The 17,248-nt window shown below is 35.1% G+C and overlaps 1 protein-coding gene across 1 annotated transcript in view; it reads left to right on the top strand.

The window, feature by feature from the left end:
- The window catches only part of RICTOR (RPTOR independent companion of MTOR complex 2), a 74,849-nt gene that overhangs the window by 37,310 nt on the left and 20,291 nt on the right, over positions 1-17,248 (top strand). Inside the window, exons 10-25 of the mRNA XM_018070279.2 lie at positions 638-720; positions 1,372-1,459; positions 2,449-2,539; positions 2,644-2,710; positions 2,817-2,897; positions 4,609-4,709; positions 6,204-6,366; positions 6,774-6,875; positions 9,023-9,069; positions 9,797-9,932; positions 10,485-10,684; positions 11,693-11,819; positions 13,985-14,149; positions 14,604-14,680; positions 14,802-14,880; positions 15,724-15,833. Of these exons, the coding sequence (XP_017925768.1) occupies positions 638-720; positions 1,372-1,459; positions 2,449-2,539; positions 2,644-2,710; positions 2,817-2,897; positions 4,609-4,709; positions 6,204-6,366; positions 6,774-6,875; positions 9,023-9,069; positions 9,797-9,932; positions 10,485-10,684; positions 11,693-11,819; positions 13,985-14,149; positions 14,604-14,680; positions 14,802-14,880; positions 15,724-15,833 (1,717 nt within the window). The remainder of the gene's footprint in view (positions 1-637; positions 721-1,371; positions 1,460-2,448; positions 2,540-2,643; positions 2,711-2,816; positions 2,898-4,608; positions 4,710-6,203; positions 6,367-6,773; positions 6,876-9,022; positions 9,070-9,796; positions 9,933-10,484; positions 10,685-11,692; positions 11,820-13,984; positions 14,150-14,603; positions 14,681-14,801; positions 14,881-15,723; positions 15,834-17,248) is intronic.

Genomic DNA, 17,248 nt, shown 5'->3' with positions numbered 1-17,248 from the left:
CCTCTGAGGTGCACTATGGCTCTTAGTGTGTCTAAGATGCCACATGTGCATATCTGAAGTTTTTGTGACTTGTAATTTTCAAAATTGAGAACTTTCTTCAAGTTCCTATGAAGCACACCATGGAAGTTAAATTTCTATTAGTGAAAATAAGTAGATGAGTAGGTGATATTTTCATCTCTCAGTACTTTTTAAAGAATAACAGTTTGAGTTTGTTTATGGTATCTAAGACAAAAAAGTGGGAAAATCTAGATTATTTTTGTTAATTTAAAGTTGCATTTTGTAGAAATTTGTTTGTTTTCTGGATAGTGTAATTTCTGTAAGTTTAATTTGTTCTGAGAAATCTGAAGTGGTCAAGGAAATGAACAAGGTTACTGTCTTTGCAGCCACGTTTAATGAAGAGACTGCATAAACTGAGGCTGAAAATCATTGTGAGCTTTAAGTGATATGCTGTAACTTGAAAAATTTGAAGGTTCTCCCTATTAATATTGAAATTTTAAACTAACAGAGTAAAATAGAGTGTAAAACATGCAAATTTTAAGAGAGACTTTTATGTAATGTTAAATCTACTGTGTTGAAACATCCGGAGATGAGCACTGGTCTCTTGGGGGAATATTATTCTATATTTAATGTTTTTTAGGTATTATCAGCCTGTGCAAACCTGGAAATTCTGGGATTCAGTCTCTTATTGGGGTACTCTGTATACCAAATATGGAAATACGGGTAGGTAGTAAATATTTATTACTGATGTAGGCATAACATTGAATGTTTTAATTTACATATTCTAGCTTTCTAGCAGTTCGGTAAACACAGACTTCACAGTTATGAGACCACAGTCCTCAAGTTCATTTAACTCCCGAATTCAAGTCTGTAATTCCATTACAAAATTCCTGCGAGAATGGGAAACAGAGCATGTATTCTGAGAAAATGGAGGAGAGAAAAGTACAGGAATTAAGCATTACTGTGCTCCCAAATCAAAGGAAGTTTACAATAGCTGCAGTTACAAGCTTAAAGCATAATAATCAGAGTTGAATCCAAGGGAAATAAAAACATTTCTTCACAAATTAAAACTATTAACCATTGAAGTTGATGGTGCTAGCTGTGTAAGTGTTCTAAAAATCTGCAATCGAAATAGTCTGAACTTCTATAGAATTCATAGTGATAATTAGGTACAGTTCAAAAGTAAGAAAACCACATCTTCTTCAGATTATTTCAGTTTATGAAAAAAGGAACAATTGCACAAATACACAAATGCAACACATACACCAGTTTTAGCACTCTGTAAAAAAATCTCAACTTCAGTATTAATAGTGAAAGTAAGGACAATTTTTTTGTACATCTCTAACATGCATGTTGTGGGGTTTTTTTTGGTAGCGAGGCCTGCTTGAAGTTCTCTATGACATATTTCGCCTTCCTCTTCCTGTTATCGCAGAAGAGTTTATTGAGGCACTTCTCAGTGTAGGTAGGTATTTAAAACAGTTCACTTAAGAATTCTGTCTATTAAACTTCTCTGCAAATTTGAAACTTTCACTGTTTCCTCTATATTGTCAATTGCCTTATTATTAACTGTTTTATCTCTGAATTCATTGAGTACTCAGAAGTCCTCTTTAAAATCCTTTATCAACTGTTAAGTGTAAAGTTTGATAAAAGATCAGCAATGGAGTGTAGTTAGGCATTTACACAAAGGATTGTGTAAACATATCTCTACAAATTAGACTTCTTTGAACTGTCACAAGTATTTATAATGCAGATGTGTTAGTGAATGTTACAGAAAAGTTATTATTCAATTTTTTCTATGTACTGTCTATCTACTAGCTATCCGCACTGCACCTTACCAAACTTTTGCTTTTTCAAGGGCAAGTGCATGTTTTTTTATGTCTTTATATTTAACTGAGTTAGTATTTTATCTTTAGAATTACTCCTTGTAAACCCAAGGTTATTCTCTGCTTTGTCCCTCAGTGCAAAAGTATGAGCCCAAAAGGAGCAAGTTTCAGCCTTTAGTGTTCCCGCAATTCTCCTCTTCAAACTCTGATTACAAATGTTTTGGCATGCAATTGATTATAAAAACTTAATCCTTGTTCCAAGTTTATAAGTAAATAAATCATTCTTTGTTGCAAACTTGCTACTTCAATGTGTGGACATATATTGTAAAATTTTAGGTGCTAATCGTATTTTCTGTTAAACAAGTTTAATGGGTTTATGGATTGGAAATGTCATTATTTTGGTTGACTCTTAGATACAGTCTTTATCCTAGCTATCAAGGGATCCTTGCTTTGTTCAGGAATGTGGGTTAGATGTATTGTTAAAGATCCCTTCCGACAAAATTTTCTGATATTTGAAACTGAGGTAACATTTGCTGGCAAGGATTATTATTTACCTACTGACAGCCATTAAAATAACACTACGAAAGCCAGTGTTATAGTTACCTTTGTCCATATTTTCTTGTTATAGATCCAGGCAGGTTTCAAGACTGCTGGAGACTTTCTGATGGCTTTGTAGCTGCTGAAGCTAAAACCGTATTACCCCATCGAGCCAGGTCAAGGTGAGGATTTAATGAACTCAGTCTAAACATCTTTTCTTGTTTTGTTTTTTGGTGGTGTTGACAAAATACTTCCTGTTTTCTGGCATACTTTTTTTTCTCCTTAGGCCTGATCTCATGGATAATTACTTGGCATTAGTGCTTTCAGCTTTTATTACCAATGGACTTCTAGAGGTAACTAATGACTTTGAGTTTCAATAGATGCTTGCTACTTTTTTCCTGTAAGCATTCAAATAAGATGTTACACATTAATGTTGTAATATTTTTTAACTTTTTGAAGGGTCTGGTTGAAGTGATCACGAGTAGCGATGACCATGTGTCTGTTAGAGCAACTATCCTTTTGGGAGAACTTTTGCACATGGTAAGTAAAACTTGTTGTAATTACTTGTAAATAGATATTTGCTATTATAGCTATTATAATATTGAATTTGTATTACAAACCTGGAACATGTAGTTTTCATCTGAATAGTGGATTAGTTTACATTGCATCTTTTGGCATTTCATGTATTAAAACCAGTATTAATCAATAGAAAGACTGTTTGGAAAGAATTGGAAGTGCTAGGGGTTCTGATCCAAGGATAGTCTCCAGCTCTACCTCTCACCACTGCTATTCCTTGCTGTAGTAACCAGTTGTATTTTAAACTGGAATCCTGCAAACTCACCTATCAGTTACTGTGTTTGGGGAAAGGACCATTGGTGATTTTTCCTTTTCTTAGAATGATGGTAGGTAGCCCTCTGATAACGTGCTTAGCTTTCTGCTTCCCAGGATAGGCAGATAAAACGTTTTTCTCATTCAGCTCCATGTGGTTTGGGTACTTGGTATTATTCATTGAGGGAACTCCATCTTGGTGGAGTGCCCTTTCAGCACTGCTGTGGGTATCTCCTGCTACAGGGAAGCTTTTACTTTGTTCTGCTTCCGTCTACCTTACGTGGCTTTTACAGTACTTCTCTCCTTTAACCTAAACTATTTTCATATGGAGGTGACATCATGTCCTCTCAATGATGAGAGTAGCATATGCAGCAGAGCACTTTAACCAGGTTTTTTTGTGTTTTTTTTAAAGAGTTAGTAAGATTGTGAAATATGACTTTGTCTTGCAAAAATTTGAATATGAGTTATCAGATGTAGTCTGCATCTTTAGACTGTTGACTCCTTTCGGTGGTATGCCAAAAAACCTGAAGTCACAATCTTCAGATATAGGATTGTTTATTACTGTAGTAATTACATCTCAGTTCAACAGTATGGGTCACAACCACAGCAAATCTTTTTTTTGTTTTTAGTTTTTTGAGTCATTTTTCTTTAAATAATTGATGGAATTGCACAGGTGTTCAGTCAGTCATTACAAAGTTTAAAAAGAGGAATCTGTAATAATGTTTACTATTTTACTGGTTTCCAGATAATTTTGAAATGGTTGTGATGGTTACTCACATTGGCATATTCTGGAAAGCATAGGTATTTCTTGATTTTATGAAGAGGTGATTTATTAGTCAAATATGGCTTTTATCAAGAACAGAACAAATATTTATATTTTTATTTAGTTTATAGAGATGGAAGTCAGTTCCTTATTTTCATTATTCTTTAGTTTCCAAAAATATTTGCAGAACTACTTATGTTTATTAAAAGCAGTTGAACATCTAGTACCTTATGTTAATTAATCAGTTGGAGTTTTTGTGCGTAGCATTTTAGTAGAAATCAGCTTAAATTGTATTTCTGATTTTAGATTTTTTTTTTAGTACTATGTGCACATAACATAAGCATGTCTGATGCTCTGCAAGTTTTTGCATGTTAACACTTAAAAAACCACCAGTGCAAACAATATGGATCATAAACTTCTGAAATCTGAAATTGTCCTAAGTTACTTTCAAGTGTATTTGAGATTGATCAGTTAGATCACAAATTCGAAATTGTATGTGTAATATGCTCTGACATTAAGTGAAAGGTAGTTTCATTGTCATGATTTTCTGAAAGTCTTGTGAAAAGTGGTAGATTCTTCAAATGTTGATCCTAAAGAGATGGCTGAAATTGTTATAATAAGTTATTCTAACTGGTCTTTTTTTGTTTGTTTTTTTTTTAGGCAAACACAATTCTTCCTCATTCTCACAGCCATCACTTGCACTGCTTGCCAACACTGATGAATATGGCAGCATCTTTTGACATCATGAAAGAGAAGAGACTGTAAGAATTCTAAGTTACATTTAAAAGGATAAAGCTCTGTCACAAAATACCATCTTCTGGGTACTTTACACAGTTTAAACCTCCTAATGAAAGAAATCAAATAATTTGATAGATTCGCATCTTTAATTGGTATTTCTTCAACTCAGTGTCCTTAGTTGCTTTTTTTTGTAGAAGACAAACTGAGTGTGTTGGGTTTTTGCTAATAGGAAATATTTTTATTAATTACTCTTTTGTTAATTACTCTTCCATGTGTCCTGTCAGATCATTACTCTGATAAATATCATAAAGTTCTGTTTTATCTTTCATTCTGTTGTTAGTGATAAATTACAGAATGTTTCCAAACTGCTACCGTGAAATGATAAATGCTACTTGTAGAGTGCTTCCTAAAAGTGTAGTGCTCTTCTGCTTTTTAGATTTGAAGATTTCATATCTCTCACTAGAAGATTTTGATATGCAAAAGCACCGTTAGTTTTCAAAAAAGGCATATCTGAAAAACTTCATCAGAGGATATTTCAGGTGGTCAAAGCTATGGGATGAGAGGAAGGATGAAAAGCAGAAGAGATATGCTTGTGGATTACCTTCGGTTCATTTGCTTTTTGGCATTTGTGGACATACCTGGTAGAGCAGTAAGAATTCCCATTTCAGTTGGAAGAAAGTGATTTGTAGAAGTGGTACTTTTTATTTTGGGATCTTGATATTGGTCAACACTGCATTGTTTCATACATTCAAAAACTGTAATTCCTGCTACTGATTGAATTTGCATAATTTAGATAAGTGACCAAATTCAAAGGTATTTGTTTGAAAACAAAAAAAAACCCACTCTTCTATACTTCAAAAATTTTTATTTATGGGGAAGGAAGATAGACTTAAGTTCTCATTTTTAGACTTCCTTATTTTTATTTGCTCAGCAGGTGGGGGTTTTTTTCTGCTACCACTATTTTGTAATTAACTGTTCTTGCCCTTGTCAGCTGTCATTTCTGATACTTCCTATCTTTTCCTGTAACCCTTGTTACATGCTGCTGCTGAATTGTTTAGATATAAGAGCAGGAAGCGCACTATTGATAGTCCTACCACCCTCAAGGGGTGGGGGAAGTAATAGAATGTAAGAGAAAAACTTTGTTACTCTAAGTTGAAGCTAACCCCCTCAGCTGTCAAACAGCAGAATATTGATCTACTGTGGCATCTCACAATGTAAATCAACTTCAAACTTTACGATACCTTCTGTGAGCTGTGACAGACACCACTACTTGCAGAGCAGAAGAAAAGTTATCCATAAGGGTCATACTTCAGAGGCTCTGAAAGATAGTTTTCTGTATAGTTTCAGTGTGAGACTGAGGCTTACAGGTATATGAAAACTTGTCTCAAGAAAATAACTTTCTTTGCTTCTGAATTGTTGGTCAAGTCTTTCTTGAGCTGTTTACTCAAGAGATAGTGGTGCTCTTTAGTTTGATAACAGTTGCCAAATACCGATTATGGTATTTTTTTTTCTCTTAGACGAGCAAGTGCAGCACTCAACTGCTTAAAGCGTTTTCATGAGATGAAGAAAAGAGGACCTAAACCTTACAGCCTTCATTTAGATCATATTATTCAGAAAGCAATCTCAACACACCAAAAAAGGGATCAGTACCGTGTACAGAAAGACATCTTTATTTTAAAGGTATTACCATTATTCATTATTCAAAAATGAATTTGACATTGTATTTTGGAGACTTGGATCCTGCCCTCACCCAGGCTTCACTTATTTAATTCTGAGTCATTTATGTGATTTCTTTGTAGTATTTTTTTTAATCTGTTTTGTCTTTTGGGTACTTGTAGATACTATATTATATTTCCAGGCATTGATGTGCAAAACTCCAGTAATTTTTAATGATTTTTGAGACTAGTTGTGACTTACTTTTAGATTCTTAATGCAGTACTATAACCATACAATTTAACTTCAAATGAAAATTATTGTGAAGCATTGCCCTTTTAATGATTGTGACATGAGCAGTAAGTATATCATGTGACAAGACTAAAAAATTAATGTAAGGAAACTTATTGTAGCTTTTTGTGTCTGTATTCCAGGATACAGAAGAAGCACTCATCATGAATCTTCGAGACAGCCAGGTTCTCAATCACAAAGAGAACCTTGACTGGAATTGGAATCTAATAGGGACCATACTGAAGGTGAGCTTACAAAGAGCATGATAATATTTTGAAGAAATTGTTTGGGAAAAAGTCTCTGTTTCACATCAGAGCTTTGACTTTCTAATATTAATTCTGTAGTACATCCAATAATCTGTTTTATTTGGGAAAATTAGGATCTCATAGGTTTAATCAGTGCTGATGTAGTCTCTTTGAATTCAAAACTATACTAAAAAATACACTACAGATAAATTCACAAGTTTTCTTAATAAACATGTGTTAAATGTTATATATCTTTATTTGTATAGAATTCAAGTTTACAGAATTAGCTATATTGTCTTTAAAGCTGCTTGTACTTTAGACTGCAGAGGGATACTGCCTTGTTCAGTTTCATAGCAGATTTTTAAATTATATGAGCTGAAAGTTAAAGCCAGAGATGGGTTCTAGATCAAACTTTAGATGCTTAGACTGAGCCACATATCAAAACTTCATTGATATGCAACCTCATCGAATGTTTTGAACTAATACAAACCTGTAGCGCCAGGTTAACTACAAAATTACTTTGGCTTTACAACATAAAGGTAATACCTGAGGGGGGGCATTATTTTAAATATATTTAATGCACAGGTTTTAAGATACTGCCTCTTTTTATAAGCGGAAAATTTGCTTTCTTTGAGTAAGAAAACTCTGAGTACTCAGTATAGTTCAAACTAAAATAGCTCCTGTCATTCTGTGCATCAAAGCCATCCTTCAGCTGAGTAACATTTTCTTACTGTCTGTACTGTGTTGATATGAAGACAGTGAAAGTACAAAAAAGGATTAATGGTAACAATCATAATCAAGATTATGTGGGGTTTCGTGGGGGTTTTTTGTGTTGTTCATTGTTTTTTTTTAAAAATAAAAGAAATTAAGTATTTCTGTGCCTTTCTTTCAGGGACCGATAAACTTGAAAGAGCAAGAATCTTTCTGGTATAAAGACCTGAATATGTATATGACAGTAGCTTTGCTCCACCAGATTTCCAGGCTTTTTTTACAGCAATTATTAGATTTACTGGGTTACTAGATACCTATTATTATTAGTTGTAGATATTTTTACCTTTGATTCAATATTAAAGATATTATCAGGAAACTGTTTTTCAGAACCTCACTGTTAATTAGTCTATATAGTACTTTGACAGTGGAAGTTTTATTTAGTTCAGGTGTTTGAGTTTTATTGAACTGCAGTTTGCACCAAATGGTCAATTTTTCTGCTATATCAGACCTCCCCAGCAATGTATTTTCTAGTGTTCTGTCAAACAGTTGCTAATGTCTCAAAACTGGGGAGTTCTTACAGAATGAGAAGTGTATGTGTTTTCTGGTTCACTTTTAACCACTTCTGTTCCTGTTAAACTGCACAGCACCAGCATAAACTGAGATAATGTTATCAGAATGATCCATCTTTAGTCCTTAGACAAGCAGGATCCAGATTCTAGTGTTCTGAATCTGCTATCTCATGTGGCTACTCACCTGCCTCTTACATTTGTGGAGCATTAGCGCTCTAACCACCTCACTATGTGCATCTCATGTGGTCCCTTACTGCCTTTTTTACTTGCCCAGGTTGCTGTGTAAGCTGCTAAAAGAGCTTAGACAAAAGTGTCAACCTCATCTGTATCTGACACTATTATTGTAGTCATTTTTACTGATCATTGACTAGTGCATTTTATGTCTTAATGCATCTTACAAAGTGTCAACAGGGGAGTTTGAATTCTGTTTTAATAAGCAAAATTTAAGTGAGCTATAACAGAATAATGTTTATTTTTAAAACAAATCTTACAGATATTGGAAACAACAACCTAAAAATTATTTCCCTATTGTGCATATCAAATTTTTTTATTTGCAGAGAAAAAACTGAGCAAAATTGTTTATTTATTTTTCATCAGCTTTTCATGGTTTTCTGTTTTCATTAGAATTGTGGCCTTGTACATGTAGCATGTGACCAACATTCCTTGTCCTTCTCTAGAAAAAATTAAACAGTTCTTGAAGCAGGAAGTATGGGCTTTTCAATAAAATAAGTGCTTTTTACATATGTAATGTTAGGTGTAAGGAAACTTGTATTTCCAATTAGGTAAATATGACTGATAGAAGTATGTGAATTCTAGTGACTAATTAAGGACAAGTTTCATATAATGCTATATTTGCTGTTTTTCTAGTGGCCAAATATAAATCTAAGGAACTATAAAGATGAACAGTTGCACAGGTATGTAAAAATTATTTAGACTTCCTTTGAAGAAAGAAATTTGAAAAAAATGATTTTTACTATTGCAATAAAATATTTCTTGGATATATCACATTTCTAAAACTTAATCTAGGTAGAGAATCTCTACTGAAAATTTATTCATGTGAAGCAAAACTCAAGCTACATTGCTTACTGTGATTTCAAAAAGTGAGAGTCTGTGTTTGCAATCACTGTGTTATGTTTCAAAAATGGTTAAGTTAGGTGAATGAAAATGCTGTTGCTGAATGAATAAGACCATTTCCTGTCAGAACACAAAATCGTGTTTTTTATGGTAACATTAACTGTTATAGCTGGAGAAAACTCAGTTTGCAAGATTCTTTTTTAGCTCTTTGTTAGTCTAGATAATATAGTCTTTGAAACTTGCCACAGGATATATTACAGCAGAATAGATTATAGGCATGAGAATGAGAGGGGAGCTATGTCTCCTAAGAGCATAGAGATTTTAAATTCCTTTGCTTATATTAAGTAATGGTTTAGACAACCCTTTATAAAACACAGTACAGCAGCATCTCTGATGTCGTCTGGATAAACTCATTGCTGTTACCTGCTACTCTTCTAACAGAGTTTGAAAATTTATTGCCAATAAACCAATTTAATGATAACCTATTTTTTCTCCCAGCATTACTGTGTCCTGTGAGACTGTCCTTGTCATACTGAAAAGTAGCAAATTCTTTTTTACTTTCTGTAGGTTTGTAAGAAGGTTGCTGTATTTTTACAAGCCTAGCAGCAAACTCTATGCCAACCTGGATCTGGACTATGCCAAGGCAAAGCAGCTCACTGTCGTGGGCTGTCAGTTTACTGAATTTCTTCTTGAATCAGAAGAGGTAATGTATTTTCAGCTACAGGACTGGAGGCAGAATGAGTAGTCTTGCTGTGTGCCACTTGGAGTAAAAACCTTAATTTTTGGTAAAGACTTCTGAGACTTGGGATCTTAAATCTAAAGTGACCAGTGTAAATAGGAAATACAATGTAAAATACTGAGAAAGATGACTGTGATTATGTAGAAATTTTATTAAAAACAGCTTTGTTAAATGCAACTTAGAGTTTGGAGTAATTTTTCTATTATTTTTGCTATGTATAACCTTCCTTTTCTACGTCCTTTCTTCTTTTGTGCTAAAGACTTTTATGCCTCAAGTCAGAGGAAAACATCATAGAATAATACTTTTCCCTTTTCCTGGAAAGAAATAATTAGTTCCTAAAATACCTCCAAGCTTAACTCCTTTTATTTGCCTTGAACCTTCTTCTTTAGTCTGAATTGATTACCAGCCTGCATTTCTATTTTGTATCATTTTAAGAAATTTGAAATTATGGGTTTCAGTACAGAAAAGAGATGCAGTTCTGTTACTTACAGATGTTACTCCTCTTTGTTTTGTTAGGATGGACAAGGTTACCTAGAAGAATTGGTTAAAGATATTGTACATTGGCTCAACTCTTCATCGGGAATGAAACCTGAACGTAGTCTTCAAAATAATGGGTTACTAAATACCCTTAGCCAGCACTACTTTCTGTTTTTTGGGACTTTATCTTGTCACCCTCACGGAGTGAAAATGCTTGAAAAATGTAATGTGTTTCAGTGGTGAGTGTTTTTATCCTGTTTGAGCTGTGCTTGCGCTGTAAGAGTTATGAAAATTGTAAACTGTGAATCAGGGCCACCATCTGGAAAGCTGGGAACTCTGAAGTTGTTTTGGTTTACTTGCAGGTAAAGATCCCCCTTTTTTTTTTTAAGAAGGGATCTTTTAGTCTGTCACAATAAACAGATAGATATGATTGTGGCATAAACAGCTTATTTTTTCCTATCCACACCTGTCTGACAGAGATCAGTCTCAGGAAGGATTATAGTGTACTGAAAAGACAGGGGTAGGGAAATAGAAAGACAAACAAAACCTAAAACACACAAACCACCAAAAACTGATGTGCATCATACTGTTTGTGAAATGTGTTGATATGTGTTGTACTTAATGCCCAGTCCATTATACTTGAGTGAAGTTCTGAAGTTCAAAATTTTGTTCATGTACAGATAAACTTACCTTCCTTTGGGAATGAATTGGTTAGTGACTAATACCAGTTTATTTAAATATACTAAAATACGAGCAGAAATGCAGGTGTTCGGATGTACTCCATTTTTTGTAAGTTGGTTTTGTCGATTATTAGAAAGCAAGGTTTTTACTGCCTTCAGAAAACCTGATTTACAATAAAATCTAGACAGCTAATAGGACTAACTTTATGGCAAACTTTATACACAGCGTTTCATAATGAAGAATTGTTCACAGAGCTTCATGAACAATTTCTATAGTCATAATCACTTAAGTATGCTGACAAAACTTTTACAGAGCAGTTACAGAAAAATGTTAGTTTGAGGTTTACCCTACCCCCTTACAGTTCAGTGCATTATTTTGTCCTCATTTGACTTTACAGCTGTAACAGTTTATAGATACTCCATTTCATATGATAATGAATTTTGTGATTATACCTCATATGGAAGGATAATTCAAAGTGCTTAAGTTTAAATTATTGCTTGAATAAATAAACAGGTTTGAGTGAGTTCAAGTACTAATTTTATTCTTCCTCCCTTTTCTGCCTCCAGTCTTCTTAACCTTTGTTCTTTGAAGAACCAGGATCACTTGTTAAAATTGACTGTTTCTAGTCTGGATTATAGCAGAGATGGATTGGCAAGAGTCATCCTTTCTAAAATCCTGACAGCAGCTACTGATGTAAGTTCAGTTCAACGTATGTTCCTTTAGATGCCATTAGACATTTATTTTGTTATTCAAGGTGTATGACTTTATTTTTTAAGCTATTATATATACAGGAAGGTTTTTATTTTTGTATTCTGGGAAATGAAACTCCTACTCATCTAGCTTTTGAATTTGTTGTGAACTTCACACCCTATATTGTATTTGTGCTCAAGAAAAGTTGTTCAGTTAGAGGTTTCTCTTGTGTGTGAAGGGGGTTAAAGTCTCAGTATGTATAAACTAAGTGTAACATTATTGTCTAGGTCAGTGGACATCCTAAGTTAATTGTGAAGGCATTGCTATCACAAACAGAAATCTGTATTTCTAGCTCTACAAAGAAGGTTAACCTTCTGGTAGAAGATACTGTTTTAGTAATGATTGAGGTTACTCAGTGTGGTGGAACTGAGCAGAAGCTGTAGCTCCTGGAATGAGGGGTTGTCCAGAAATAGTCACTGGGATTTGTTCTCTTGAATCAAAGAAATTGAGTGGGAATAAAATAGAATTACATGGACTTGGGAGAGGAGACTCTTGAACTTTTAAGTTGTAATATTATTAGACAAGCAAGCGTTGATGTCAGGGAAATGACAATTAGTAAGTTGAAATATAACTAGGCAAACATTCATTACTTAAGGGGGGGTTGTTTCTGTCACCTGAACAGACAGAATGTATTCTAGAGTGGATATGAGAAAGAATAAAGTGCTACCTTTAAGTGTCTCATGGTGTTTTGGAAAAGAGGGAAGGGAACTCAGAGCCTGCCAAAGATAAGATGATTCTTATGGATAAACAGTGGAATCTGAAAGTAATGAAGATAGTTGAGGTTGAAGGGTGACTCATTGAAAGAAGAGGGTGAGGCTCCTTACTGACTACAGTTTTTTTAATTGGGTTCTCAGTTCTGTTTAAAAGCAATAAAAATATATGGGAGTTGACATAATTTCTGAAAAGCTATATTTAGGAAGGGAGAAAGACAATCTCCAGTAGGTTTGTTTTTTTCAGAATTCTTAATTCCCTGAGAGTGTCTCCAAACAATAAAAATTAGTTTCTCTTGTCAACTCGAAATTAGAAGGGGAGAGTAGCATTTTGGGGTGACTGTATACAACAAAACATTTACAGAGCAATATCTTTACAGATCAGTGAAGGAGAAGCACATCTTAACCTACTTTCAGATGTGCTTTGGTCATTCATGCTAAAACAAATTAATGCTGCCTCAGCTGCCTTTCTGCCAGTTCATGGTAGAAATAGCAGAGTAGCCAGTGTGTCCTCAGGTGCTGCAGTTCAAATTTTATCCTTATAGGTGGCTGGGAGAGGGAGAATTACCCTACACCTATCTATGCTCTGCTGTGTGTAGTCAGATGAGCAGTGACTTCTGACTTGCTTCATCATTTCTAGGGGTCTTAAAACCCTGTAATAGTAAAAGTAAGAACCTTCTGACAGATTAGAGCTTTATCTATGTTTTTCATGTAGTTCATGCATGAGGAAAAGAGATGTCCTCTGCACTGGTTTTCCTGTTCATTCCCATCAAAAGTAAAAACATTTCAGGATTTTCCTTCATCTGGAAAGGCAATACTGGGCTTCCCCTCTCTGTTTTTTACCCTCTTCTCTTCTCCACACTGAACAGATAAACTAATCAATTTATGCTGTTTATTCAGTAAGTTTTGAACAGCAGTACAGAAATTGACAGGGTACTTGGTTGATTATGCTGTCACTTGGAGAAACTCATAGTAGGTTTTCTAAGAAGTTTGGAAGACCAAGTATTTTCAGGAAGGAAATGAAAATTTATAAAAATAAGTTCCCCAGAGGTTTTAGTATTTGATTTTTAAAGTTGTCTGCAAAAATTACAGACTTGTTGCACTGGCCACTTGCAAGGTATATTTGTTGCTAATTCTGATGACTTTGTATGATGCTCTCACATAAGGGCTTTCCAAGCAGACTCACAGTGACCAATTTACTTGTGATTTCAGACTTGATTTTCCTATTTGATAAGATAGAAATAGCTCTAATAAACTGTAATTTTAATAGATAAGGTGTTCATCACAACTGCTTGCTACAAGATATGGTAATTGAAATGTCTTTGTAAAAGGTAGAAACTATTTAACTGCATTAACTGTTTTTCTTCCATTCAAGAAAGCATTTTCCTTGCTTTGCAGAGCTGCAGGTTGTATGCAACCAAACACTTACGAGTATTGCTGAGAGCTAATGTAGAGTTCTTCAGCAACTGGGGGATTGAGTTACTGGTGACCCAGTTACATGATAAAAATAAAACTATTTCTTCTGAGGCACTTGATATTCTAGATGAGGCATGTGAAGACAAGGTGAGCATCCTTTCCCTTTTTGACCTCTTTTTGTTATGATACTCTTAAGTCTGTTCCCCACCCCTTTCCCTGGTAGCAAAGTAAAAATATGTAAGAAGCTACTTATGGTTGCCTGTCTTGGTTCTCATTGATGGACTTATAATAGTTTATAGACCCCTTTGATGAAAACACTGCGGTATGATTGACAGGAAAATGCAGACTTCTGGAGTCTGCGTATTTTAAATAAGAATTGCAACAAATTCAGCTGTTTTGTTAATGATATTTTTTGTGACGTAATATATATTTAATGACAAAAGGTACCTAAAATTGGTAATATCAGGATACATTTGGTGCTGTTTAATATTTCCTGTTGTGAAAAACCTGCTACTTCATTGCTGGCAGATTGATGTAGTTATTGTAGTTTTCAGAATAACATAGTGCTCAAATACTCCTTATGTGTTCTTAATTATTTTAGGCCAATCTTCATGCCCTTATCCAAATGAAACCAGCTCTTTCTCATCTTGGTGACAAAGGTTTGCTTCTACTCCTAAGGTAAATGTTGAATACTGTGTTTGACTTCACACCGTGAAAACAAATAAGTGTTCCTTTCTATTCAAATTGCGTGATTTTTTTTTTTAAAGTAGAGTGGTAACTGTCTGATGTTATTTTACAGATTTCTGTCCATCCCAAAGGGATTTTCTTATCTAAATGAAAGAGGTTATGTAACAAAACAGATGGAAAAGTGGCAAAAGGTAATGCTAAGAAGAAAGTGTGCTTGATATCAGGAGGGGGAATGGTGTGAATGTGGGTTTAGGCAGCCAGAGATCCTTAAAAATATTGTATATTAATGTATGTGCCTGACTAATGCAAATATATTTATTGCCTCAGTGACTTAACGGTTTTGCTGAAAAAGGTTGACAGGGACTTAGAGTTGCGTAGGTCCTCTGTACCTGTGGGCTTTTGATTTACCGAGGGCTTTATTTCAGCAAGTATTTCAGAGTGTAATGACTTCCTGAAAGAGGTTGGTTTGTAAGGTCTTATCTAGCTGAGTGTGCAAAGGAATGCCACTTTTCAAGATAGCTGTTACCTCTGGTTATTGCTAATTATAGTTAAATGTGGAGCTCACGAAGATAGAATTGCTTTACTCTCTTAGGAAGTAAAGAGGAACACAAGACCATTAAAAATTCGTAATTGCCATAACTTGAATAAAACTCTCCAGACCCTACTTTGTTTTTGTAATTGATTATAAGTGGTTGGTCTCATTCCCATTGGCAATTTTTTTTACTAGTTTAACTGTCACTTCTCAAGGAGTGCTGAAATGCGTGGTGGTCTATTGAGATTATTTGAGTTTGTCAGATGTGAAGTATTTTCTTCCTTTTTTTAACAAATTCACTGAAATGGTTATGGAGTCAATTGTTGACTCTGCAAACTCATTGTATGTATGGAGTGCAATAATTTTTGTGAGCCCCACCTTCAAATTATAAAAAAATTCAGCCAGCCTTAAGGAGCACTTTAATTATTTCTTCCTTATAAAGTGTCATGCTATGAGACCATAAACCACTAAATGTATTGTGTCAACCTTTGTCTTCTTATAGGAATATAACCTAAAGTACGTTGAATTGATTGAAGAACAACTTAATGAAGCACTTACAACATACCGCAAACCTGTTGATGGTGATAACTACGTTCGTCGGAGCAACCAAAGGTAAGTTTGGGAAAGTGAGTCTTGAGGCATAAGTTGGTGGGACTGATCAAGAAAGCTGTAAACTAGAATGTATGAAGGAGGGGCATACCGACAGGGTTTCAGTTTACACTGCTCCTGGGAACACAGAGGTCTCAGGAGCTTATCTGAAATACTTCTACAACATGGTAGAAGAAACAAACAGGATGAACTGGAAGTGCTGGTCAGTTCCCAGAGCTTTAATATCAATGGTATTAGCAAGACTTGGTGGAATGAGCCCCATGATTGGACTGCTGGGATGGTGGGCTACAGGTTGTTTAGGAGGGATATACAGGTTGTTTAGGAGGGTGCAGAGCAGATGGATGCGTCACTCTATATATAAGGAAGAGATTTGATTATACAATTAGTGATGATGTGATTGAGAACCTATGGGTAGGATTAAGGGGATGGGAAATAAAGGAGATGTAGTGGGTGTCTGCTACTGATTGCTCAGCCAGGATGTTAGCACTGATGAGTCATTGAATAGGCAGTTAGGAGAAATTTCTGGATCTTGTTCTTATGGGCTTCTTACACAAGACTTCAACTTCCCAGGCATCAACTGTGAATATCATACTGCAGTAACAAGCAAACTTGGAAATTCTCAGAGTCTGTAGGAAGTACCTTCTTGACACAGGTACTCAGTGAGCCAGCTAGGAAAGATGCCCTCCTAGACTTGCTGTTTGTGAATACAGGAGGACTTGTGGGAGATGTGATGTTCTTGGCCACAAAGATCATGACATGGTTGAGTTGAGAATTTTCAGTATAGTGAAAAAAGGGACAGCAGAGCTGCTGCCTGGAACTTCAAGAGAGCTATTTAGCAGAGTACCCTTTTGAGGGCCCAGGACTCCATGAGTGCTGGTCTGTGTAAGAACTGCATTTTAGAAGCACAGGAACAGACAATTCCATTGTGTTGTAAGTGAAGCAAGCAGGGCAGAAGATCACCTTGGCTGAACAGGGAACTCTTCATGGAGTTCAAGAGGAAAAGAAAATGAAATTATCTCTGGAAGCAAGGTCAGGCTTCACAGGAAGATGATAAAGCTGTGATTCACGTAAGCAGGCACAAAAGGGAAGGCACAAAAGGCCAGAGCTCATTCAGGACTGAAACTGACCAGTGTTCTGTCATACAATAAGAAAGGCTTTTTTAAGTGCATTAGTGGCAAGAGTAGCTCAGAAGAAAACATTGGATCAATACTTTTCAAAGATGGTCACCTGACTTGTAGGGATGAAGGAAAAACAAGGATATTCAGTGTTTTTTGTCTCAGTCTGTAGCAATATTGATAGACCTTGGTCGCGAGTTGGAGGTCCACAAGTATGGGAAATGTAACTTTCCATTTGTGGACACTAAAATTGTAAGGGACCAGCTGTTATCAGCTGAATGTTCACAAAACCATGAGACCTGG

Source organism: Manacus vitellinus, unplaced genomic scaffold (assembly GCF_001715985.3).
Source record: "Manacus vitellinus isolate BGI_N305 unplaced genomic scaffold, ASM171598v3 scaffold_18_pilon, whole genome shotgun sequence".
Lineage (NCBI taxonomy): Eukaryota > Metazoa > Chordata > Aves > Passeriformes > Pipridae > Manacus > Manacus vitellinus.
This window is presented reverse-complemented; position numbering and strand designations above follow the sequence as displayed.